Source organism: Crocodylus porosus, unplaced genomic scaffold, assembly GCF_001723895.1.
Source record: "Crocodylus porosus isolate Cpor-Errol unplaced genomic scaffold, CroPor_comp1, whole genome shotgun sequence".
Taxonomy (NCBI): domain Eukaryota; kingdom Metazoa; phylum Chordata; order Crocodylia; family Crocodylidae; genus Crocodylus; species Crocodylus porosus.
The window spans coordinates 16,478,578-16,506,396 of NW_017728950.1; the positions used below are offsets into that span (position 1 = coordinate 16,478,578).

At 41.4% G+C, this 27,819-nt stretch overlaps 1 protein-coding gene across 1 annotated transcript; it reads right to left on the minus strand.

The window, feature by feature from the left end:
- POLR1E (RNA polymerase I subunit E) lies at positions 1-27,129 on the minus strand. The gene is made up of 12 exons (XM_019554915.1): positions 27,094-27,129; positions 25,389-25,492; positions 19,333-19,409; positions 16,123-16,208; positions 15,387-15,442; positions 12,743-12,887; positions 9,801-9,908; positions 9,059-9,155; positions 8,836-8,969; positions 6,403-6,484; positions 4,529-4,660; positions 1-2,638 (listed from the first exon to the last, which is right to left on the minus strand). The coding sequence occupies exons 2-12, from the start codon at positions 25,452-25,454 to the stop codon at positions 2,479-2,481; spliced, it is 1,143 nt and encodes a 380-aa protein (XP_019410460.1). The 5' UTR covers positions 25,455-25,492; positions 27,094-27,129; the 3' UTR covers positions 1-2,478.
- Between the last annotated feature and the right edge of the window lie 690 nt (positions 27,130-27,819).

Below are 27,819 nucleotides of genomic sequence, written 5' to 3' on the forward strand. Positions count from 1 at the left end.
TAACCCAAGTTTTGTTTTTTTTAAACCTTGTTTCCACATTATAAGAACAAGCTCCAAGTAGAGTCATTAAAAGTAGCTAATTAACCCTGTTGCCATCTTCAGTCTAAAAGTCTTCTACATTTCCCCAATTAGACTTTCCGCAGTAGCAGTTATGGACCTTCAAATCAAAAATGTGGTATCGATCATCTTCAACCCATAATCTCTGTGGCATTAATTAGCCCAGAACCTTGGGTACGTTTTTTATCACTTTTAATGACAGGCTGTTCACAGAACTTGCAGAAGAGAGCAATAAAAGGCTACGTCAGATCCCAGGAGATTTTGTGCGTGGGTGTCAGGGATCTGAGTCACTCTGAAGCAAACATAACAGCAAATAAAAGAAATTTGTTCTGTCTGCCAAATGCTGTTCCTGCTTCTTTGGTTTTTCATTAGCTATTATTTTTGGGCATTATCTGGAGCCTTTCCAGAGCCCTAGATCCCAAAAGCCTTGCTTTAGACAAAATTGTAAGATTTTCAAACAGATGCATCTTGTTACAGGGCAATGTTAAAGTGCCTGAGGCCCAAAGTCATCTGAATCTAGCCCTACACATACTCCCAGCTGAACTCAATTGGTGTTGCTTCTGAAAATCAGGTTATTCACACAGGTACTGAAATATGGCCCTAAGAGCCTTTTTTGTAGATGCCCCAGTGCTCAATAAATAAGAAAACAGGCAGAAATTAACTTATTCTACAGCAGAAGTTTTACTTACTCTGCTGAAGGTTCAGAGGCGTGTTTTTAATCCTTCTGCTTGCTTTGCATGTCACCAATTAAGCAAGTATCTGCTACCAGGAGAAAACATGCTTCACTCTTGCAGTGGATGACGACTGCAGTGGAGCAATTCAGCTCCTGTTTTCCAGTACCTTGAAACAGACCTGTGAACAAAGACCCTTAAAGATTTGTGAGGTTTCATTCATCTTCACCCCAGTGAACCCTTTCCCCTTCCACAGATTCTAAAGGGAGAAGGGGCCAAGTTGATCATTTTGTTGAACCACCTGCACAACTTGTCAGAGAACTCCACCCAGCAATTCCTGCTGCAAGGGGAAATTATTTACACCAGATACTTGCATGAGGTCAGGATAAAGGGGCTACTGGCTTATCCACTGTGCAGTGGGGTTTCATGCAAGTTATGTCTTCATGCATTACATATCCATGACATCAGTTTAACAACCAGCCAAGGGATGTTTGCCATTTGAACTTCACTCCATCTTTCTAACTGCTATTCCAAACATTAACTCAGATAGATATTCCCCATCTCTTCAGTAAGGATGGTGAGGAAGGGGTGGGTTGAACTAGAGTTAACAAGAGCTCATTTTTTGTGTGTGTGGAATAGGAGACCGGAACACAGGTTAGGCACTTGGCACTGCTACCACAGAAATCTGAAATATTTCACAAATGTCGTAATTAACTTTTGTGTGGGCTTGCTCTCTGCGCACTTTCCATATCTGCCTCTGTGTCTCTCACATGCACACACCAGAATTTCCTAGTGCAGCAGGAGACTGTACTTCCCCTGATGCTCTTAAATTAAATCACAGATTTTGAACACCATGCTACAGAAATGACTTCAGCATACCATAAACCAATGCACCCTTCTGATCGACTGGGCAAACATGGCATCAATGGCAATTCTGAACCAAGAGACAAACATTTTTTTCCCCTGTGCAATTCCTCTATTCTTTTTCCATCTAGTTCCCCTCTTTGAATACTATCCATTTGGTAATATTTGAAGGAGAAAAGCTGTCACACTTTTGTTTGGTGTAGAAGAATGACTTGGGTAGTATTCAACTAGCGTTAAAAAAGCACTCATCTTCAATAATTCAAAAGATGTCAGAAGCATCTCCATGTTAGCAACAATAACATTCAGACAAAAACCAAGTGATATGACAGACAAACTAAGGGTCTTGCCTATCTGGCCTTTAGCCTCTCTCCTACCAGTAAAGTCACCTTCCATTTAATATTTACCAAACCCTTCATCTTTAGCCACAGCCATCAAGAGAGGAAGAGCAGCAACTCTGATTAAAAGGTCTGTATTTGTATTTAGTAAGACACAGTCCCAAGCTAAATTTGCCCATAACCTTAGCACGGCCTACCTGGGTTACAACTGATCATGGGATACTAGAAGTTCATAAGATAAAAGCAGCCCAGTTGGCTGAGGTGGTGGGAAGGAAGGGAAGTCCAAGTAAAACCATCCCATTTTCTCCTCACTCCTATCTGCCCCATACTCCTGCAAGTATTTGTATAGGAATGAGTGTCTTGTTTCATTTTGCTTTTTAAAAAGATTGTTTAATGAGAATGTCAGTCCAGACCCATTATTAGAAATTGCCTTGTGTAGTTCAAATGGAGTAAGAGCCAATGAACAGACAAGAGGTCCTAATCTCAGAGCAGTAACAGGCCAGTAGAATGAGTCTCTCTCCTGCTGTCCTTTCAGTTGCACCCCACATTCTTTAGTCTATCTTCTTGCGTTTCCTCTGGCCCCTAGATGGTTTGTAGGAGGGTAAGGGCACAGAGAGGGTGCCAAATTTGTGATCCTCATCAGCTCCAAGTCCAGAAAGCGTCCCCTTTCTGGAGATCTTCAGCCTCATAGCTTTAGCAATGTCGAGCATTCTGAAAAAGGCAGAATCACATTCATCAGCAAATACAAGAAGGTGCATGCATCATCCCTGGTGTCAGACTGCAGATCTGCAAGAGAACAAACTGGCCTCTCCCTCCAGAGAGAAGGCAACAGTAGCCACAGGCAAGCAGCAATGTGGCCCTATGCCTGTTTTCTCTGAAGCAGTGATGGCTCTGCTGCGCAATAAGGGATCCATTTCTAGAAAAGTTCAGGGTGGCCACAGCTCAAGGATTTAGATGAAACACAGCAAGGGCATGCTCTGGAGGACACCAGGCTTGCTATGCCTCCCACTAGGAAACAGTTTTATCCTTTTCCTTTATTTAGGGTCTCTTTTACACAAATGGGATGACATTATACAATTCACATTAGTTTGGTATTGGAGGGACAAAGAGACCCCCACTGGTACTTCTAAAAGGAAAAATAGGAGCAAGAGCTGACCAGCCTAGAGAGTACTTGGGGGCTGTTTGGTAAACATGCCAAAGGTTTGCTCAGAAAATTATCTTGCTTTTTAGTATAACAGTCAGAACAAGTGCTCCTTCATCCCACAGCTGAGGGGGCATGTGCAAGCAAGTAACACAGCCACCTTGTTATCAGGAACTACAGAATCTTGCTAGCACACATTAGACCACATTTTGACTTCCCACTGGGCTGCCTGGCTGACCCCAGTGCAAGCCAGGTGGCCCATGTTCCAACACACAGCAGAGTCAGTGAGAAAATTGAAATAAGGCCATAAAAGGCAGCACAATCTTTCCAAAAGCCTATTGCTTCATCTTTAAAAACAGGGTCTAATTGACCTCAAACACTGCCATTAAAGCCATTATCCCACATCAGTTCTAAAGAGCAAAATTATTGGAAAGTGCATGACAGTTCACTGCAGCAACATGTACAATTAAAGCATCAACTGTAAAGCTGGAGACAACAAACAGGTCAAATCCTTTACAATTTTCATTGGAATTTCGTATATTTCATAGACATTAGGGCTGGAAGGGATCTCGAAAGATCGAGTCCAGCCCCCTGTCCAAAGGGCAGGAAGTCAGCTGGGGTCATAGGATCCCAGCAAGATAAGCATCCAATTTACTTTTGAAGGTGTTCAATGCAGGTGCTTGAACCACCTCTGGTGGCAGGCTATTCCAGACCTTGGCGGCTCAGACAGTAAAGAAATTCTTCCTTATGTCCAGCCTGAAACAGTCTTGCAGTAGTTTATAAGCAAACGTTCGATCTCATCCTTTGGGGCGCTCTGGTGAACAAACGTTCCCCCAGATCCTGGTGGTCATCCCTGATAAGCTTATAGGTGGCATCAGATCACCCCTGAGCCTGCGTTTTTCCAGGCTAAAGAGCCCCATGGCTCTCAGCCTGTTGTCGTAAGGTCTGTTTTCCTGACCTTGGATCACGTGCGTGGCTCTCCTCTGCACTCTCTCAAGCTTCTCCACATCCTTTTTGAATTGTGGGGCCCAAAACTGGACACAGTACTCCAGCTGCGGCCTCACCAAGGCCGAGTATGAGGGGAGAATGATGTCCCAGGATTTGCTTGAGAAGCATCTACAGATGCAAGCCAGAGTTTTGGTCGCTTTACTAGCCGCAGCATCACGTTGCAGGCTCATGTTCATCTTGAATTTGGTTTGTGTGGTCAGAAATAATTTTATTACTTATTTATTATTATATAGTATTATATTAATTTCATAGGATTTTGTGACAAGGGCTAATTCATTTCTTGGGCAAGTGGTTCATTCTGAGGAATACAGATTTTGAGATGGATCTCATTGCTGCATTAGTCAAACTCTCAGTTGAAGAACTGAAAACAGGCTCTCCTTCCATGCCACCATCCCACTTGCCCCTCTTCAACGTTGCAGGTCTGCAGTCATTAACTGCACCAGTACTCTCACCTGCTCTCATGGAGTTTCATGTCCCTCTGTAAGAGTGTCAGGTCTGTCTGGAAGTTGTTCATGTGCAAGGCCAGAGCTATGACGTATGCTGTGATTTTAGCCTTCATCGAAGCAGAGATTAAATTCTGGATCCTGGAGAATAAAAAGTCACAAAGGAGGAAAAATTTAACAAAGCCAAAGCATAAACCACTGGGGACTGTGTCTACAAACAGAATGTACGCAGAACTGGAATCAGACCCCAGGAAAATGCGGCCAGTTTTGCCTGCTACAACTTTGAAAGCGTTGTAAATGCTCAAGGGTGTCTGGCCCTAACTGGCCTGCAGAACAACTTTTTTAAGTGGAAACCACATCTGTTCGTCCACAAGTCACTTTTACTAAAGTTAAGAGTGAAGGTGAAATTACTGTATTTACCTCACACAGCACACACACTTTGCTCCCAAACAGCCCTCCAAAATCAGTGTGAGTGTTTTAAGTTGGGAAGTTGATTTTTCTTCACGGGAATAAAAGCATGCACATACTGTGCTCTGATGCTACCAAGAAGGTTACCTTTGGTCTGGCCATAGCAAGCAGAATGGGTGGAGTCCCATGTTAACCCATGCATGGCTCTCTGTAGTTCTTGGACAAGAACTGTAGCTTGTGTCTGAAGCAGCAACTGAGCCAGCTGAGGGCCAGTGAATTGCTACATGCATTCTGTAGCATCTTGAAGAGGCTTGGTATTATTTATAGGAACTTACATACAAAGAGCTGTTTACAGCAAAGAATTAACAGTCTTGCTACTGCTTTTGCAGGGGTCTACAGCCTACACTTGTTGCTGTCCAGCTACACCAAAAAGTCCTGCTGCCTTAACCAGATTGTCTCCTGGGATGCTATACTTCCTTAATATCCTGTTTCGAGAAGGACTACTTTATGTCACACAGTCAGTCATGACTCTGGAAAAATCTTTTCTCTACATCCTGCCTTCCAAAAACAAGGTATGTCTTGTATTTGTAGGCATCTGGTATGCAATGCGATACAGTGATTGCTTTCCAGGTATCAGGGACCTTCTGGAAGCCTTTCAGGATGCAAAAGACTAACTATTCCTAACAGAAATGTTTGGATTGAAATGGCTCCGTTTATTTGATATTTCCTTGCACAACAATGCAAAGGTTATGAAAGGACAACCATGCTGTTATGGGCAGGACAAAAAGTTGTCACGTTCTCAATGGTTAAGAGAGTTTTTGTACAGAACATGGGAAATGTTAAATCCAGGGCAGTATTCTGGCACCGCCTTCTGGCAACAGCTCAGTTGCTGAAAGGTTTAGCTGTGGCAAGTGGCAACAGAACCCAGAGCCCAGAGGGAGCCACGGCTCCGACACAGAAGAACTTTACTGCTTTGATCAAAACAACCTCTCTGTTCCAGCAGCAAGCTGGGAGAGGCAGCCCCAGCTGGGAGATCTTGGAACCGCAACACGGAGTGGAGCGGTGAAGAGGTGCACCTTGTTAATGTGAGCTTGATGATCTGAAACCAGCCTGTACAACTGAGGCCAGCACTGAGCAGAAACTAGTTACTGGTGACATTTCTCTCAAGTTTTCAAACAATTTTAGTTTAAAGAAGCACTGATTTTGAAACACAAGTCCAGAGTCTCCTTACACACCAGATTGACTCCTCTGACCTTACTCAGGGAGCTAAGAATAATTTTTATACAGATATAAGGATCACCTTTCTGCACTAAAATCCAAAGGCATTAAACAGAGAAGACACCAACGATTCAGATTCCTACAAAGGGCATATGGCTCAAGAGATGCTTTCCCTGTCATGTGTATAGTGGTAGTTTTTTCACTTGAACTTTCCTGTCTACCCCTCAGAAATATGTTAGAGAAAACCCATTCTCTACCTGCCACTGTTGTACGTTAGTGCACTGAAATTTTTTGAGAGTTTTTTGTTAATGATGCGTGGACAATCGGGCCCCATCGGATCTAGAACAAAGAGAATTTTTTCAATTAAGTGATAAATACAAGCAGATTCACAATCATTTTAAGAATTAAAATTAATTAAACAATACTATGCTGGTTTCATACACCTCTTAAGAATACATATATCAATATTTAGTCCAACTTGTTATAGCATTTACAGTAAGACTCAAAAGCAGCTTAGGCACAGTGCTACAATATCCTATGGGCAGGGACTTAGCAAATTCACGGTAGAAGTGGGGTGCACTGTGGCTCCTTTAATTTTGCAGATTCTCCTGCACACCCTTCCACCACTGATTGGTGGAGAGGCCATGCTTGCAGCTTGCTCCCAATTGGCAGGGGGGCAAAAACAGCAGTTTTAAATATGGCGCCATTTTAGCCTTCCGCTGCCGATTGGCTGAGGGGCCCCAGAAGCCCTAATGCTTGCTGCTGACTGGCGGAGGCAAAAAGCACACCATATTTAAAACTGGATTTTGCTTCCCTGCCTATCAGGAGGGAGTTGTGGGTCCCCTCTGCCAATCAACAGCAGGAGGGGAGGGGTACACCTGGGAACATTAAAGATTAAAAGAGCTGCTGTGCATCCCACTTCTGCTGTGAACTTGGTAGGTCCCTACTTACCGGCTTTCAATCAGACTTTGGAAACCAGTGACCTAAATCATACTTAAAAACAGGACCTCAGAAATGCCTGAACAGTCAGAAATAAATACATGTCATTCGACAGTTTTTTTTTTTTTAAAAAATTAAAATGACAGCTTAAAAAAATTCTCATTTCCTTTTTACTTCTCAGACTGTTTACAGAGGTGGTTAGCGGTGCAAGTCTGAACTTGGGCAGAGCAGGGCAAGGTGGCACCTTAGAGACTAAGTGGTTCAGAGAGACATAAACTTTCATAGGCAATGAACCCACTTTGCCAGATGCCGATGTCAGAGGTTCATCAAATAGCATTGGACAAAGTAGGTTTATTGCCTACGAAAGCTTACGCCTCTCTAAATCAGTTTCAGTGCCATCCTGCCCTACTTTCTGCCTTAAAACTGGTTAGTTTTACTTTTGTTTTCAAGCCACCTGTACCACTGCCCATGAGTCAGAAAGTCAATGACATTCCTTCTGGATTCCCAACACATTGGGGGGAGAACAGGGGGAGCAGGGAAGGGAGGTGCAGAATTTCATTATAACATAGCTTGTTTGTTTAAAAAAAGAAAATGTTTCGTGCTGAAGTTTTCAGAACTGCCTAGGGAATTTTACCTGCACAATTCCCACTGATAATGATGAGAGTTGTCCATTTAAATTCCTTTTGAAAAATCTCAACCTAAAGATTTTCTCTGGAGCCATCAAGAACTGCAATTATTGCATCTTTAAAAGCAAAATCCTTCAGGATGCCATGCTGAGCAAGCTCCATTAGCTGGAAGCAGTGGAACTGAAGCTGGCTGGAGACTAAATATGCAAATGAAGTGGGTCTGCAAGCAGCTGCAAGGGAGCACAGCAAGTGTTGCCACCTGTCAAGACCATATTGAGTTTCTCATGATGTTTGATTTCCAAACAGTTCCAGTCATTACTTTTGTCTTTTGCAGGTTTTAGTGAATCCTGTGGAACATTCAAGATTAGGAAGTCTCATTCACAGGAGCGAGGTACTGCTAAGAATATATACATAAAGTATGAGAAAATTATTGCATGAAAATAGTTTTGGGGGATTCAAGTCCGTGTCCTGACTCATTTACAGGACAGGACTATTTAACTGATAAGGAAAAAGGAACTGCTCAGAGGTAGACAGGATTAAGTCTAATAAAATTTTAACATCAATGAAGAAAAAAGGACATCAAGTTTCTCTGTGTAACTGCCTTAAGGAAAAGAGCTACCAGTCTGTAGATGTTGCCATTTTTCCAAAGACAAAGAAAACTGCAAAGTCTTCAATAATTGTGGCTTTTTCATTTTAAGACTTACTTTTGGCTCATAAGAAAATGCACTTTATATTCCTAAACAGAAGGTTGTTTCATCACTTAAAATATGCCAACATGCAAGCACAACATGCTTCATCACCTGCTTGTGTGTGTGTTGTGGGGGGGAAGATTAGTTGGGAAAGAGACCTTTTAAATCACATTACTTATAGGCTAAGATTCTTAAAATCATTCTAGGGGGATTGAACACCTACATTCCACTAGATGGGATTAAACTCCTTTGACTGCTTTGAAAATATCATCTTAGTACAAAAAATTAGTTTTGTCTGACAGATGCCTGTTACATTACGTCTGTCATCTTGATAGAATTCTAATTTTTCTGGACAAAGGAATCCATTTTACCACATGAATCCCAATGCATTGCTGAAAGGTACATGGGGGAGAAAGTTCTTTTGTTATCAACTTACACTTCTTCTTAATCATCTTCTTGTAACTGAACTTGATAAGGGTATCCAGGAACCACAGGCACCGTGCCTTATGGTCTCGGCTGCTCTCATCTACAGGCATAGACTTCAGTTCTTCTAGAACAAAGGAACAGGGTCTAGAAGAAAGAGGAGACATGCATTAGAACATGAAGCATAAGGAAGAGACCACTATTTTTGGCTCATCAAGACGTTTAGACATCCTTACCTTTCTTCTTCTGGCTTCTTAAGGATCTCTTCAGAAGTAAGATTAGTAAGTGCTGCAGCTGGAGCCTGCAGGGCTTCATATTCAGCAGAGGAGATGACTGGAGAAGTTTTAAGAAACAATAAAGAATAACACCTTGCCCTCTCCTCTGAGGATTAAGAGGCTTTCAAACAGTGAATGTCACTATGCCCCTCTGAGACAAGTTAGTAGCACATATGTAAAAGACAGAAAAGAGTTTGTTTTGTTCATTGCTGTACAGCTTACATCAACAATTTACATCAGTGAGGAATGCTGTTTCCAGCCCTGCTAGCTGGGGAAGACAGTCTATGGGTACGGGAAATGTAATCGTGGGAACTGGGAATTAGGTAAGATGCATGCCCCTGTAGAATTTAGATTTATTCAGAAATTTCTCTTGGCTCACCAGTCCAAATTCTAGCCCTTGCTCTCCATAAATCCATCTGCCATTATAACTGCTTTGGTGCCTACTCAGCAGGTACCATAGGGAAAGCAGAAAAATGACTTACACTAGAAGAATCAGCCCAAGAAGGAAGACAGTGATTTGTAGGTAAATACCTCATAGCAGCATGAAAAATCCTCCACCCCCCGCTCATTGTTCATAAATGGAACTGACTCTCCTCAGCAGACTCATAAAGCACTGTCAGGACCTTCCTTTTCTCCCTGGAGTTTAAACCTTTACCCTGGTATGCTCTGGTGAATAAGCAGCATGATGACCCAAAAAGGATACGGTCCTCAAATCTGTAGATGTTCTCTGGTTTGTCAGCCTCTTCATGACACGGAGGCAGGAAGACAGAGACCTCCTCCACATCGTCCTGAGCTGCATCACTGACCAAAGCTTTCAAAGTAAGAGGGAGACAAGAGTGAATACATGAACCACCGCTAATAAGAAATGGAAGAGAAGTTCAAACCAAACACTTCCTTTTAACTCAAAGGGAATTCCTTGCTTAAAACGTGAGGATTGTGGTCTGTGTAACAGAAGCTTTCTATATAAGTTAATAAATCAACTTCTCAATGGTATTTTTCAAAACTTCCATCTTTTTCCTCGCTAAGTATAGAAGAAGGCAGGGCAGAGATGCAGCTTATAGACTAATTCACAGATGCATAAGCAACAGGTCACTTCATCAGAAGTTAACCTCTCCCCAAGCAGAGTTACTTACAGTACACAGAGCATCTTGCATACACAGAACACAGCAATGCATTTCTGACAACTCTCTGGAAGAGGAATCCATCTTTTGGTGGGTGTTTGTCCACAGTGGGGCCCCAATCCCTCATTAAAGTGTCTAACACCACAGTAATTTATGTTTAGAAACTTAAGTCATATATATGCTACTCCAGTTTTATTGCCAGTATTGTCCCTCCACTGCTATTACACCTAAGGATTTGCAATCCCCACTAGGGGCTATGAAGGGAGATTGAGAAGCAATACTTCAAGCCAGCACATAAGAAGAGTCTAGGTTTCTACTGTCCATCTGACTGATCTAAACCTACATTGAAAGAATGGATTATCTGCAGGTTTTAATGTTTCTGGAACAACTGGTCCTTCATGCAGATCTAAAGCAGTATCATTCTTAAGAACTTAGCAAGTATTGTCAGCATGATGGACTGGTCTTTCTATGAGACTAGGTCATGCAAAAGATGGCGAGACTGATTTTCCAAAATCTCATAGTTGGATGCAGGGACTAGTAAGAAAAAAAAAAGGTTCTTTCATGGCTGTTCAAATTTCCCCAACGCCACTCCTAAAGAACAGTGGTTCTTATGGCCTGCAGGTTAAATCTGGCCAACCAAGCAATCATAGAATCACAGAAAATTAGGGTTGGAAGGGACCTGCTCCAGTGCATTACTACCCTCCTAGTGAGGAAGCTTTTCCTAATATCAAACCTAAACTTCCCTTGCTGCAACTTGAAATCAATGCTCCTTGTTCTGTCATCTGCCATCACTAAGAACAGTCTCTAGCTCCATCCTCTTTGGAACCCGTGTTCAGGTAGCTGAAGGCTGCTATTAAATCCCCGCTTTGTCTTCTCTTCTCTAGACTACATAGGCCCAGTTACCTCAATGTCTCCTCATAACTCATGTCCCCCAGCCCCTTCACCATTTCTGTTGCCCTCCGCAGAACTCTCTCCAATTTATCCACATCCTTTCTGTAATGGGGGCCCAAAACTGGACACCATACTCCAAATGCGGCCTTACCTGTGCTGAACAGAGGGGAATAATCACTTCCCTTGATCTGCTGGCAACACTCCTGCCAACGTAGCCCAGTATGTCATTAGTCTTTTTGGTAACAAGGGCAAATGTTGGCTCATATTCAGCTTCTTGTCCACTGTAACCCCCAGGTCCTTTTCTACACAGCTGCCGTCCAGCCAATCAGCTCCCAGTCTGTCCCAGTGCATGGGACTGTTCTGTTCTAAGTACACCTGTCCTTATTGAACCTCATGAGATTTATTTTGGTCTAAACCTGCAAACTGTCTAGATCTCTCTGAATCCTAACTCTACCCTCCAGCATATCTATTTCTTGCCGCAGCTTGGTGTCATCTGCAAACTTGCTGAGGGTGCACTTCATTCCATCTTCCAGGTCACTGATGAAGACAGTGAACAAAACCAGCCACAGGACTGACCCCTGGGGCATTCCACTTGATACCAGCTGTCAACTAGACATCAAGCCATTGACTACTACCCTCTGAGCCCTGATGATCCAGCCAGTTTTCTATCCACCTTACAGTCCATTCATCCGACTTATGCTTCCTTACCTTGCTTGTGAGATTGTTGTGGGAGACCATATCAAAAGCCTTGTTAAAGTCAAGGTACACCACATCCACTGTTCTCCCCACATCCACAGAGCCAGTCATCTCATCACAGAAGGCAATCAGGTTGGTCAGGTATGACTTGCCCTTGGTGAACCCATGCTGACTGTTCCTAATCACCTTCTCCTCCAAATACTTAGAAATGGTTTCTTTGAGGACCTGCTCCATGATTTTTCCAGCAACTGAGTTGAGGTTGACAGGTCTGTAGTTCCCTGGATCCTCCTTTTTTTCCTTTCTTAAATACAGGCACTATATTTGCTCCTTTCCAATCATCTGGGACCTCTCCCAATTGCCATGAATTTTCAAAGGTGACGACCAGTGGCTCTGCAATTACAATTGGCCAACTCCTTCCAGTGCATCCCGTCTGGCCCCATGGACTTGTATATGTCCAGGTTTCCTAAATAGTCCCAAACCTGTTCTGTTGCCAGAAGACTGAGGTACTTCAGCCTTTTCTACATTCTCTGTCACTAGGTTATCTTTCCCATTCAGTAACGGACTCGCACTTTCAATGATCCTCCCTTGTTACTGATCCAGCCTGTGAAACTGGGACCCCTTTGACAATCTGGAGACAGGGGATGTCCATGGCATTTCTGGGGAGGTTGGCACAGCTAGGAGGGAAAGCAAGTGGTAGCACTGAGAGCAGTGGTAGCACTTATGACCATGTTGGCCTGCCTTTGGACTTAGCTCTGTTAAGACGGCCCAAGGCTTCAAAAGACTGCCAATGTCTGACACATTTCATACTCCTGACAAACCTGCCTTCTTCCTCCAATCCTTGGGGTCAGTATACTCTCATAGCATATAGGGGGAAAGAACAGATGCATTGAATCATAAAAGTATTCAAAGATTTTTCTCTATTATTCTCATCACTTACCAGCTACACCCTTTGCATCAATGATGTTTTCTGCTGCTTTAGTTACAGCTATGTTTAAAGTCTCACTGCCAACTCGGTTCATTCTTCGAGAGTTCAGGGCTCGTTTTTGCTTGGTGGTACCAAAAGCTTCAATGCATGAATCCACCTGTATGAGAAAGAAATGCAAATTATTGTGCCTAGAAAAGAAGGTACACTCTTTGGAAAGCTTTGGAGGGAACCTTAGGGAAAACACATCCTGAACTGGAGAAGCTGCCAAGGGGTGGGCAATTATTTCAGCTGGAGGGACACTAAACACATTTTGGAGACCTGTAACTTGCTTCGTCTGTTCTCTCATTTCCTTCCTTCTCCCTGCCTCTCTCTGCTCTCCACACCCCCCTCCCTGTCTCTCTCCCACTTTTTCTTCTCTCTCTATTCCCCCCTCCCCAGTCTCTCCTCTCCTCACCTTTCTCCTCCCCACTCTCCCCTGTCTGTCTACTCCCCCCACCATGCTCTCTCCTCACACACTCTCTCTCTCTCTCTCTCCACTGCCCCAGGATGGGGGTGGGTCAGCTGTGGATGCAGCTAGCAAGTTCTGTGTCTGGGCTCCCAAACCTGCCTGTGGTGTCCACAGCTGACATTGCTGCCCATCAGCTGGGACAGAAGCCCTGCCTGGGTTCACAGCTGATGCTTGATGCTGCTGGATGGAAGCAGTTTTACCTGCCTGGCACCATGCGGAGGCTGGAACCACCAGCAGCCCAAGAGCTAGTTCCAGTTAATTGGTGGCCATCCACTCATTGGCCAGGTCGAATCTGTTGGCAGGTCAGATTCAGCCCATGGACAATATTTTGCCCGCCTGATATGAAAGAAAGTTCACCCTCTTCCTCTCTTGGAATGAAATACATTTCACAGTCAAAGTTATAAGTAAATAAATTCAGCTTTAAATCATCATATAAATATCAACCAGAAAAGAAAATATATTGATTAGCTATATTACAAAAGAGTAATTACTATCATGGGGTAGAAATAAGTTAATAAAAATGAACTTAGGACATACAATATCTTGTGAGTAGACAACTCCCATATTGCCCACTCTAGAAAATCTGAACAGTACCCTGCAAATTTATTATTTCATAACCAGACCCAGGTTAGCAAAACTACAGAAGCCCATACATTTTGATGGGATGCAAAACCACTGGTTGGAGCTGGTTGCAGGACCATGGCCAACAGCCCAGATTAAGCGGGCCATTATCTAATGAAATGGTAGATTAGACATGTAAACAGGGATTTCCTACACTAGCACTAAACTAACCAAATACACAACACAGTGGATGAGCTAATGCTCCTTGTTATTAAGCTCCAAACCATTTTTTAGCTGTGCACATGCATGAGGGTTTAATATTTATTACTTCCGATATTGCAGCAGTTTGCTATGTTTGCAAAGAGCCTTCTTTGGGGAAAAGTGCTTTTCCTCAACATGCACTGTGAAAAGTCCCATTATCTCTGAAATTACACACCACAAGTTAGACATGTAAATTTATGTTAGAGTAGAAATGTGGAAATGTTAAATTCAGATGACAATTATAGCTATGCTTTGCTGAGGCAAAGAACCAAACCAGCTTCCTATTTTCTAGTTATCAATTTGTGGACAGAGCCAACAGGAGTGGATGGGGGGAAAGAGGCGAAGAAGGGGTGCATGCTCTGGTGTAGTCAATGCCCCCCACCCCTGCCCTTTGACTCCTGCTTCACCAAAAAGCTTAAACCAACTGCCAGCAGTGGCAGTAGCATTTCTATTCAGGCATTACTGAGGCAGTCAATTGACTTTATGGCTCATTATGCTCCACCTGATTCCTATTAATCTCTCTTCTCTCTACAGGTGTTAATGACCCACTCTCCTTTTTAATGGTCATGATGTTCCATTAATCATGATATTCTGCAATTTGCTGCCCGTTTGCCAAGAATGGCTCTCTCTCTCTTCTATTAAACAGCCCTTCAGACTGTTTTTAGTTCCAGCTGGAAACAAACTCAGGTGTGGTAATATTTACTTAGGAGGACATTAATTCAGGTGTGGAAATGACTGACAGTGCTGGATGCACTGTAAAGATGCTCAACAAGGCTAGATGTTGTTTTACAAGTCTGAATAAGGGATGTACATTTCACTATCTTGACTACAGGAATAATAAAACAACATCTTTTGATTATTTTTGCCTACTTTATTGTATTTTTAACTTAATTTATAATCAGTGACCATTTCAATAAAATTGTATTTGGTTTTACTTTGATCTTAAACTGAATAATATACTGCTGGGCCCCTAGCATGTTAATATATCTGCTAGCATCTCTTAACTGGAAAAAATATATGTTATGATACATGTGATAGTGTACTACACAATCTGCACCCCCCATTTCAAAATCTGATCTGCCCATTGAGCCCAATCTGTTGGTGGCTTGTCTAGTGGTTATAGCGTGTACAGAACAGGGGCCATGCCCCAAATAAAGATAAAGATATTCTATTATATCTCTTCATAAGAACTGCTGAACTTCAGCATAGGTTAAAATGATAACTTACACCCATTAATGACAAAACTGAACACCTCAGTCCCAGGCAAATATTTACTATGATTATCTGGGTAATTATATTAGAAAAAGATTGGGCTTCAACTTTTACCTTCTCTCTGTAGGATTTATTTTGATAATCTGATAGGTCTTCTTCTATTACATCATCTACAAAAGAACAAAAATTAGTACATGGGTCTAACTGGGTCAGTCAGTAATATTTATGAATTTAGTAACCATACTGTTATATTTGTTACATTAAAACTTAGCAAACCGGTTCTCAATTTCTCATGCTTGACATGATAGCAAATGAGGGCACAAAGGAAACAATTCACTGAGGATAAAGAATATTTTCCTCTTGTTTCCTACTGAAGAACTGCTCTGTCCAAGGGTTATATTTTTACCCAGAATGCTGACAACGTAGTCCTCCATACTAAGCAGAGGACATCATCACCAGTTTTCTTTGGACAAAAACAAGCTCACGGGTTGCTACTGATGTAAATGCTGCTATCTCCCAGCCTTTTAACCTCCCTTCTAAGTATCACTTCATAGCTACAGTTGTCCCTTTTACCACTCTGTATCTTTCTACACTGTACTTACTTCATTAACGTACTGGAAATAAGTGTATTGTAGGGACTTATTCCAAAAATATGGTCTTAAGAAAAAACAATACGCTCTTTTTTTTCTTATATAACGCAACCAAGGAACCAAGAAGGACGCATGTAATGTTGGATACTTAGAATGTGGAGGAACGGTCACGTTCAAAAACAGGCCCCTAGCTAAGTGCAATGTACACTAAGTATAGAGGTACTTCACAGGACCCAGTCAGTGTATTCTTTTCCACCCACCTGACAACAGTGGCTGCATATTGAACAATTCTGCATTATAAACTTCCATCTGTCCAGAGTCCTTGTCTAGCACACCAACAAAGTACCTGTAGGAAATGGTTTGGCATAAGTGAAATATGTTATTAAGATTATATGGCTCAGTACTTTGCATGACCCACTAAACCGCTCTGCAAAGACCAGTTTTTCAATGCTTACAAACATCTAAAACTTCACAGTAGGAAGATCTATAAAAGTTGCATTGAAGGCTTAATTTTTATACTTGTGAGTTAAAACTAAGGCATTGAAATGAACTCTGAAGCACACAAAAAGGGTGTCTAGATGCCAAAGTGCCAGCTTCCATTCTACTCTTTCTTTGCTTTGCCTATAAGGACCTCAGTGATTTCTCTAAATGCAACCCCTGTATGCACAGCGCTTCACTTTGGGAGTCCATGGATTAAGTTTTTCTAAGGCTGCTGGGGGTCAGGACCAGCCACATTCAGTATTTCAAGGACAGTGACATTTAAAACCTGAGTTCTCAAACACATATTTTTTTGTTTCAATGATATCACAAGTTGTGCGGCTCTTCTGCAGTTTCCTTTGGTTCTTGGAGCAGAAATTCAACATGGTTTATTCTTTGGTTAAAAATGCATCTTTGCCTCTATGCCTGGCAGCTTCCCTGAAAGTGATTCCACTAAGGAGTTCCAGGACCTTGTCATTTCTTTTAAAGCAATTCAGAGATACCTTCCTTCACAGCTCCATTTCAGAGGAGGTAAGATAAGGTGATTCACAGATTCAATTATATATCAATCCACTTCTGACCAGACCTCCAGAGCTTGGCAAAATGTGAGCTACAAGTGTCTTCTGATAGAATCCTCCTTCTCCAGCTAAGCGACCACTGGTTTTATGACATACAGGAAGTATACAGTTGCTCCCTGCCATATGGCTTGGGATTTACTTCTCTCTGGGTTACTTTTTAGACTGAAACTAATTTTGGGAAGATGATGCATGATTACAGCATAACACTAGTCACTCATGTATGTGGGGGTCAGGGGATGAACTCTGTACAATTCAAAATAACAGTTCGGCTGCAGCTATAAGTTCAGATAGATTTAGTCCTATTTGAACTTCTGTTTAAGTCCAGTCCCTTGCTACTACACGTATTACATCATATAATCCCTTTCATAAACCATCTTAAATGCAGCTGTTTTATCCCATTAATTACTCTGGCTGGGAGTTTGTTCCAGAGCCCCACTGCTTTGATAGAACACTCCTTCTAATTTTATGACTACATTAATTTACTATTTTATACCTATTTATTCTTATTCCAAAATTGTCCTTTACCTTAAATAGCTACTCTTCCCTCCCTAATGTTTAATTCCTGATGCATTTATGGATAGCAAACCTATCCGTAGCTATCCTATCCAAGGCTAAACAACCCAAGCTTTGTTAATCTTCTCTTGCATAGGATTTCCACTCCCCTGACCATCCTTGTAGCTCTTCTCTGCATCTTAATGAGTTAAGTAGAATCAATATAATCTGTCTTTAAATCAAATTAAGGGGGTTCTTGCAGAGTTTAGCCAAGGACTAAAAAGAAAAAAAATACTAGCTACTTGCTAATAACATTCAGAAGGCTGTTCCAAGGACACACTTGGGCTGATAGCTGTTAGCAGAATTACAGAGGAAATTCCATCATAGGATTGCAAGGAAAATTTAACTCCCAGAAGACAGTGAAGACCAAGAATTAAGAATGGAAGAGTCTGAAGACCTTAAACATAATGACAGAAGGTCAGAAAGAATGGGCAAATTAACAACCCGAGCCCTATGCACTGTGGGGCCTCAGAAAGCCAACTTTCTATCCCTTCTGCTTCAAGAGTTATTCTCACATTAACCAGGCACGTGTCTAGGGTTCTCCAGTGACTCATCCACGGATCAATTAAGTCATTAAAACGGTCTCTTAATCATACAAAGTGATCCGAGTGTTCAGAGAAGGGGCCCTAAATCACTATAAAAATGGCATATCATTGATATTTGTAGCATAAATGTTCATTAGACTAATTGGTTCCGAGTTTAATTCTCTAGACAAAGTATAAAACTGTCCTTAGAGTCTTGATGCAACCATGGTATCTTAAATTAAGTGCTGTCAAAATTAAAGTCAGAGCTCTACTCATTAGCTTTGAGAAAGAGAAGAACAAAAATACATGACCAGCATGTAATCTCTTTAACCTTTTAGATAATTATCAGTAGAAAAAGTGTTAGTTTATTTTAATCAAATAATTCAGAACCAAATTACATTGAGAGATTAAAGTTTAAAACAGCGTCTTCTGCCCCATCTCACCTTGCATGACCCTAAACAAAAACCTAAAAGAATTGTTCCCCTCTGCTTTACATGTTTGCTTTCCCCTCTGCTACAATACTTCAGTTGTTAGGAGGCTTGAAATCAGTAATCAGTGCGAGGTGCGCAGATGAAAACAGGACTCAAACATGAAAGATTAACTGGCAAGTTTAAAAGGAAAAGGCAAATCAGATTTGGCCCCCAAATTTAGCTCATAATCAAACTAAATCTTTCTAAACAGTCTATGACAAAAATTTACCTTCAGGATTTGAGCTGTGGACCCCACAGGTGGATGCTTCATCTATCTACCTTAAAACAAGTTTAATTTACCTTTTTTTAATCAAATCATTCAGAATCAATTTCATTAACAGAGCAAAAAATTATACCCCTCTTCCATGGCAGGATTTCAGTAGCTACTCAAGGGATCTGGATAGCCAACTCACATCAAGTTTGACCTGACATCATCTCTTAGGGAACATTTTTCATTTTGGATGAGCACATATCACTTCATCTAGTGTTCATGAGAAGGTAAATGTGCAGTTAAAACAGACATTTCACAGTTCTTGGATCCAACTGGATAGGATTATTTCACACTGACCATTCATGTATACACCTATTCTAAACATCTCTGTGAAAACCAGACATTCTCTTACTGTTCCTAAATCAAGCAAGACTTGACTACAGTATTTATAAAACTACTGGCATTATTGCTGGATGCTGCAATAGTCACTCACATGTTTTCTTTTACCGTGCATACACAATTTGAGAACAGTACAGGTTCAAACATGCTCAACTCTTTTGGAAATCTGGTTCCACATAAATGAACTGAAATTCTGAAAAGGGTAAGTCAAAAATCTCAGCTAAGCAGAATAACAGTTTCCCCAACCTGCAACACATACCTGCACAGGGAGTTACATTTCAAGGCGCTAGTGCCAAAGTTGTTTCCCACGTAAGAAAGCCTTTCGGTCTCTGAAGTCTAAAATGCAGGGGGAAAAAAGAGCTTTAGTGAAAGACTACTCTCTGCAATAATTCTCCTCAGGGACTAAGCTTTTTGCCAAGTTATTAAGTCCTGTTTTTCTTTGGTGCCAGATTTGTTCCATGTGAACAGGGTAAATTTATAACCTGTCTAATTTTAGGGAAACTTCTTCATCAATCCTATAGTAATTTCCCAAATAACATCTTTTAAAAGAAAAAGGAAAAAAGAATAAACATCGCCTAAGGCTGAAAGAGCTCCCTCTATACCATAAGGTGTGTTCCAATGATGAATTGCCCTCAATTTACCAAGGATTATAGTGGATTTTTAATAACTGGCAAGTTATAAATTAATATTGAATGTTTTTTCTTAGTAGATAAGATGCTATTCAAGTAATTCAAGAAAGTCTTACGACCAGCATGATACAGGAGGTCAGACTAACTCAGTAATTCTCAACCAGAATTTTGTGAGATCCTTTGAAGGGTGTTCCCTTTAAGGGTGCACAGCTCCTACATGAGGAGGTAACTGCTTGCTCTCCTCCCCCTACCTGGCACCCTGTGCCTGCCCCAGCATCCTGAAGACAAGCAGTGCCCACAGCTGCTCTTCTGGAGAACTCTTGCTTGTGCTGCTGCCCCACCCTGCCCACATGCTGGTCACCACTGAGCTTTGAGCAGTACACTTTGCTCCAGGTGGGCGGGAAGGCATGCATCTGTGCTTTTGAGCCTAGCACATCCCCTCCACTACTCCTCCCATGCTCCTGGAGCCTTGCTCACCCACTCAAGTACAGATCAGAGCCAGGGTGGAGGCAACTACTATCCTGGAATTCTTAAACAATGTGAAAGCAAATATTTGTTAATACTAGATACTTTTTATATGCATCCTCTTGTTTCTGACTCACTTTCAGTGCTGAACTAGTGAAGACACTGTTGACTCTGCCTGAATTAGAACAGAGATGTCCAACTTCTAAGCAGCCAGGGGCCACATTCTGTGTGGGCTGCACCAAGGGGCCACAGGCCACACAGGCACCCCCAGCTCACTGGCCATGGGCTCCCCAGCCACAGCATGCTGTGAAGGCACTGCGGCCACAGGCTCCCCTGGACACTATAGACTGCACTGCCCTACCTTGCCCTCAGGACAGGAAGGGGAAACCAGAGGAGGGAGAGGGAGCCCACATTACAGTGACTCTAGCTGCTGCAATCAGAGTGATGGGGGGAATGAGGGACAGGTAGGATTAAATTAAGGTAGGCTATAAATTAACTCCTTGTAGACCATGAGTTGGATAGCCCTGAATTAGAAGAGAGTTAACTGCTGCAGTGATTTCTGCTGGCTTTTCTTTCTTTTTTTTTTTGACTACAGGATTTGTTTCTTTTTTATGCAATTGTAGAAATGTATCAAAGCAATATTCAGTTTGTGATGTCGGTCATAAGAGACATTTGACCAAGTCAGCTAATATTTGGTTGTTATGACATTATGAAGAAATGTTTAGGTTGACATAACATCTTCACAGGACCACTCAGTCCACTGCAGGGCCATTTTAATCCATCCTATGCATTGTGGCAGGATTTCATTGTGCCAAAAACAAATTCTGAAGGTTGTCAGTTCTCAGCTTGAATGGCAATAATACAATAGCTAATGCTGTTGAATTTAAGTAGTTTTAAACCTGGGGTGCTGTGAGATACTTCTAAGGGTGATGCGAGGTGTAAGGAAGTAAACACCTTAATGAATTAATGTTTTAACTGTGGTGCTGCAAAAATTAGAAAAGTTATGGAGGTTGTACCTTGAGTCTAAAAAGGATGAGCACCACTAGACTAACTAATCAAAACCTAGCCTTATAATCTAGCAACGTAAAAACCTGAAAGGAAGGCAAATGTTATATGGGAATTATTGCCTTCATAGGTCAAGTTAGTATGTGGGTTAAATTCTGAGCGCATTTATTGTCATAATGAACTTTGGCATCTCAGTAATGTAACTCATGGTTAGACACCTAGGTTCTCATATCTTGGAAGTCATGGTTTGTGGTAGTAACACTGTAACTAATTAGGATAAATATATTTTTAAACATAATCCCCCTTGGTATTAATTTGACATGTTATTGCCAAAGCTTTAGTTGCAAATAGCCTTCCAGTACAATTTTTCAAAACATCTTGAAAATTAATTCTTCTCCTGGATGGAAAATTGTGGCTCCCATCTCAGCCCAAAGGTGTACTTTTGGGGAAATAGGAATGACAGTAAAATCAATATGGCAATATAACAATGCAAGCTACAGCATAAGTTTCACTATGCACATACACAGACCTGGACACATTCTTAATAAAATAAACCTCTCTATGTGCCCATCAGAATCATAAACTGGTTGAACTTCAAAACTATCATTTAAGAGACCAGCTACCAGCTCTGCAAACTGGCTGCAATTTATCCACATCCAGCAACTCACAGACTTAGGGGTTAGATTTTTATATATTTGTGCATCCACAGTATAAAATTTCTATCAAGTTTTTGATGGAATAATTTATAGAACCACCAAGTTGAATGCCTATACAAAGCTGTGTAACTCCACAGTTAGCACAGCTAAAGCTTTTACTTTTCTGGTATAACTTGTTTCTCATTCCATTAAAATCAACCCAAAAGAACACTTTTGCATAAGACAATTTAATCAAAACAAAGATTACAATATTAAAACGTGAGAGTACATAAATGTAAAAAAAATTCCATATATTTTTGCAATCATTATAACCTGTATACTCAGTAAGAAATTGTTAAAAAAAACTATTATTATTATTAAACATTCACCCTGATATGTATAGGCTGAATCACTGTTACTTTAAGAATCCCTAACTGCACACATTTCATTTTCCATTCTTACAGTTGCAATAATATTTTATTTTTAATATACAGTCCAAGGCTATTCAAAACTGAAGCATACTGCATTAGTGAACATTCGATCCTAATTGGTATAAGCATATAATCAATAATAACTTCATTTCGTAATTTATCTATTGTGTCTTTTAAATTCAATTTCAAAAACTGTAGCTAAACTCCACAGTCTACACAAAATATTGAACTAGCAAAAGTATGGAGTTTCATTCTATTCATGCATCTGTTTCTAAGCTTTAACACAAGAATATTATGCTCTAATACCAGTCAGAAGTCTGATGTTCAGTGTTGCTTCTTAAGATTACACTGACATCTTGTGGCTTTGTATACCAGACTCCACATGTACACTTTATGGAGCAGGGAAGTTTCAAGCCTCAATGTGTGAACCATTACATATATTAACAAGGGACATGCAGACAGCTTACTCAAAAGGTTCAGGCAAAGCCTTCACTTACTCCATCGCTCCAAATTTTCCACGTAAATTTCTGCCCCCGCCTTTTTGTGCATTCAGTCCTATACCTATTGCTAAAACCAAACAATCTTGCAGCCCTGAGTGGCAGGGTTTTATTTTAGGACAGTGCTTCTCAGCCTTCTTAGGCTTAAGACATACATACATAACTTTTCTTAAGTTAGTGGCACCCCATTTAAAAAAAATAATGTATGCATTAAAGTGTGTAAAATAACCTAAATGGAAATGAACTTTTAAACAAACTGAAAAAACCCATGCAGGAATAACGATAATATTATAACTGATCTGATACATCTGCATAGTTGAGCTCCATTTGAAAATCACAGCTGTAGAAAGATACTATTGTAGCTCCTGTCACCATGAGGTCTTAACACCTTAAATCTTTAATGTATTCATCCCTGAAACAATATGACAAGATTAAGGGTCAGATTCTACAACGCTCTGAAAGTGTGAAATGGTACTCAGGGGTTTAAGTATGAGGTACAGAACTTGAACTCTTCAATGGAAAATAAGATTCCTTCAAGGAACAAAGGCTTTGTGCAAAATATCACAAGTTGTAAGATTCACAAGAAAACCACAAGTTTGTCTAGCATGGTGCAAACTGCTCATTTTCAGCATATTGCCTAAAAGTGAGAGGAGAGAAAGGGTGGGGAGAAAAAAAACCTCAGCTCTATAAAATGAGGAGGGGAGGTTCTGTCCTACAGGGAGAGATGCCTTTGCATGGCAGATGGGTCCCTACTACAGAAAGGGACCAGCCCATGAGGTGTGGTACAGTGCAGTGCAGTGCAGTGCAGCACGGCTGCATAGCAGTTCCCACTGGCTTGCCACAGGCCCTGTTCAAGACTCCCTTTGAGAAGAACCACCTGGAGTGGAATCTGCTGCCTTTCCCAGGGACCAGGGCAGAAAGGCTCAGCTTGGCTCTCCTAGCCAAGAGCTCCAGGCTGACTCTTAACCTTCAATTGCAGCTTCAGCCTGGTATCTGAAGGAAAGAAAAACAAGTGCAATTCCTGCACTGGGTCCTAAAGAGACAGGCAGGATCCTGTCTTCAAAACGGCACTGATTTATGCTGCAGCCACTTCCAGGCTTAACCCAGCACTGTATCCTGGAAAGAGAAGTACAGCAGGATTGGCACAGTACCCTTGAAAGGATCTCATGGCACTCCAGGGTGCCATGGCACTCTGATTAAGAATCACTGTTTTAGAGGCTGAGTTTGCTTTTAATACACCCAAGGGTTTTACTGCCTATTTTCTTCTGTAAATGGATGCACTCATTTGAAATCTAGCTTTTGTTTTAAAAAGTTCATTAAAGTAGCTTCAGCTACTGTGGATGCCTCGATCTCTCTGCAAATGCAGGGTGTTTCACAATTAGATTTTTTAAGAACTATTTTAATGGCTCTCTTAATCCTGGTTCTGTATGGAAAACAAACAAGAAGCCCCAACTAAACTAAACCTGATTCTATGTCAGACCCTCAAGAGCAGAAGCATACAGCTGGGCCCAATTTTATCAGAAATGATGGCTTTCCATGAAGTTTCTATTCTAGACTTATTTAATCTGGAGAAGAGAAAGACTAAGGAGAGATTTAATAGCAGCCTTCAGCTCCTTGAAGGGTTGTTACAAAGAGGATAGAGCTAGACTGCTCTCAGAGGTGGCAGATGACAGAACAAGGAGCAATGGTCTCAAGTTGCAGCTAGGGAGTTTAGGTTAAATACTATGAAGAACTTTTTCATGAGGACGGTTGTAAAGGACTGGAGCAGGTTACCCAGAGAAGTTGTGGAATCTCCAACCTTGGAGGTTTTTAAGACCCAGCTAGACAAAGCCTTGGCTGGGATGATCATGTTGGAGGTGGTCCTGCTCTGAGCAGGGGGTTGGACTAGATGACCTCCTGAGGTCCCCTCCAACCCTAATTTTTCTATGATTCTATGACCAGGACCCAAAACTCACTATACAAGAGCCACTCTGAGGGGACTGACAAGAGCCACTTCCACATAGTGATCCCTGGTAATATCTCTGATAGCCAAGAGCTTCCAAATTGACAAAATTGCCGAAGTACCCAAAGATAAAGATACAGAACCATTTTTGTTGTACGAAAGAAGCCACTGACAATGGCACAGGAAACACAAAAACCTGATTAAAAGGGGGGGAGAGTATCCTCCCACAAGGAACATGGGAATTATCCAACTGGATCAGACCCAACCCCACTCTCATCCAATATCCTGTCTCCATATATGGGTAACATCAGATGTTCCAGGGGAAAACCCACAGTTTCATATGAGGGATAATCTACTTCCTATTTTAGGGCTCTTCTTCATTCCAAATATCTACACATTGGTTTAAACTGAAAGCATAAGGTTTCATCTCTCTTCCAAAATGTGTTCTTGTTTATCATAGGCCCAGATACTGTATATCTATATAGAGTTTCTTTGAAGTCTGATAATTTTAGGAGCTATCATTGTAACAACAGTATATGTAAAAAGTCAGACAGAAGTGTTTTAATTTGACAATGTCCCCTTAAATATTTCTACAACCTCCTGTCAAAAAATAGCCTTGCTTAAAAGCACAAAAACCTGGTTATAAAAGAGGGCCTGTTTGTTTCTCAACTGCAGAACAGAAATAGCTTGTACAACAATGAATAAACTTACCAGGATTCTCCTGTCCTTCTTTCTGGGATTAGTAGTATCTTTGCTTTTGTACAATGTGAAATTCATGTCTTCAGAATTCTGCAGTCTCCCATTTGAAAACTGAACTGTAATAGATTAGGAAGGAGAAAACATTTGAAATGGTTTAACAGCAATAGCATTCTTAAAATAAAAACTTTTATAACAACGCCAGGAAAGATCTTAATTTTATGATTAAAAATCTTGGGCAACCTCTCCTATATAAAGCTTAGTCTTAATTAATTCCAGAAGATATCATCATAACTAACTTGACCAGAGGTAGAATCCCATGAATTTATTTTCTTCTCTCCTATGTCTATTTCACTCACTAAATAGTGGCATCTTCTAAAGGTTTGCTTATGCACGAAAGGAACCAGCTAAAAGAGATAATGAAGAACAAAATGTCTGAAAATAGCTCCTTGTGTGAATGTGGTTCCAGAGTAAAGCAATTTTATTTCAAAAAAATTACCCTGCTTTGGAAGTCCATTGATTATTTTTGCATGATTATTTTTGCAATAACGTAACTTTTATTGTGCATTAGTATCTGCATGGAGATATTATCTACTATTTCCATCAGTTTTCCAGGACTGCAAGATAATGAAGCAGTAAGAGCAGACAAAGAAGCCTGACATCACTGTTGTGCAACTGAGATAACAGTGATTTTGCCTCAGGCGTTAGATGCCTTAGATTACCACTTGTGACGCTAGACAGCAGTAACGGACATCACCAAACATGACTTTGAAGACTGTTATTTGCACCAACAGAGAACATAACTGCGTGTGCGTGTATGGAGGGAGAGGGAGGGGCATATAAATATAAAAGATGAGACCATCTATCTCCTGAGCTGCACCATTTAAACTAGTATTTTGGATGCTGAAAGCAGTTATATTTCCTCAATGCTTAAAAAACTATGGAAATGTTGTTCCATTCATCTCTGCATGTGAGAATCTTCAAAGGGACCTCTCACAAGCAGGTGCTTCCCTGCTTCCTTAGGTCAGTGAAAAAGCTGCAAACGCTTGCTGCCATAACAAAGCTGATATCAGAGAACAGCTGACTTAAAGACAGACAACCTGTCTACCAAACCACCTTCTAATTTTATGCGTCTTTTACTAACCATAGCTTAGGATTGCTGAAGGGTTTCTTGTTTAACCGCTAAAAACGTGTTTTCTTCTTGAAATCCCATTGCGTAACATTTGTCACACATCCAAAGTCAAACCAGTACTGCTTGCACAGTGGTCCATGTCAGGAGGCCTATGTGAGGTACCAGTCACCACCTCTAACATGAGAAACAAGCTGGTTCTAGCTATTAGACACGCCACTGCTTTGCCTTCCACCCTACTCTCTCATTTGGTGGCAACAGAGTGAGACCTGCCCACGCAGATTCAAAGAAGTTTAGGGCTGGAAGGAACCTCATGAGATCATCGGGTCCAACCCCTCTGCTGTAGGCAGGAAAAACTGCTGGGATCAAATAACCCCAGCAAGGTGTGTGTCCAGTCGCCTTTTGAAGATCTCTAAGGTAGGTGCCTGTACCACTCCTGCCAGGAGTCTATTTCCAGGGTCTGGTCACAAACTGTGTAGAAGTTTTTCCTTATATCCAGTCTGAAACCTTCTTCTAGTTTATAACCACTGCTCCTGGTTTTCACTCGGGGCACTTTGGTGAATAGTTGTCTGCCTAGCCACTGATGCTCACCCCTGATATATTTGTAAGCTGCCACCAAATCCCCCTGGAGCCTTCTCCTTTTCAGGCTGAACAGTCCCATATCTCCCAGCCTCATATGGCTCGCTCTTCAGGCTTTTAATCATATGAGTGGCTCTTCTCTGGATTCTCTCAAGCTTCTCCACATTGTTCTTAAAGTGTGGCGCTCAGACCTGGATGCAGTACTCCAGCTGCGGTCTCACCAATGCTGAGCAGAGCGGGAGAATCACTGTCTTAGTTTTGCTTAAGATGCATAGGTTGATGCATGCCAGCATATTGTTTGCTCTGCTAACTGTAGCATCACACAGGAAGAGAGGGCCCTGCCAGTTCAAATTTAAGCTGGCTAGAAACCAGTTATAAAGTTGTGACACATTTTCAAGCACTAACCGTGCAGCCTGTTGGCTCTTTTTAGAGCTGGGTGGTTATTTTTATGGCATGATAATTATTCTGGCCCGGAGGGGGGCGGGGGCGGTTGTCTATATTTTATTTATTGAATAATATATTTCGTGTACCAGGTCAAATTAGCCAAATCAGTTCCAAATCATATCAATTGAGCAGAACTTGATCGTTCCAAAAAACCATATTGATTGAGCAGGCAGAACTCAATCATAGATTTTCATAGACATTAGGGCTGGAAGGGACCTTGGGAGATCATCGAGTCCAGCCCCCTGCCCAAAGGGCAGGAAGTCAGCTGGGGTCATAGGATCCCAGCAAGATAAG

Excerpts from the sequence above, each read along its gene's own strand:
- POLR1E (XM_019554915.1), bottom strand. The coding sequence starts at position 25,454 with ATGAATTTCACATTGTACAAAAGCAAAGATACTACTAATCCCAGAAAG. Across the intron at positions 9,909-12,742 it reads TGATGCAAAGGGTGTAGCTG|CTTTGGTCAGTGATGCAGCT; the intron begins GTAAGTGATGAG and ends TTACTTTGAAAG. Across the intron at positions 6,485-8,835 it reads GAAGATGATTAAGAAGAAGT|ATCCGATGGGGCCCGATTGT; the intron begins GTAAGTTGATAA and ends TCTTTGTTCTAG.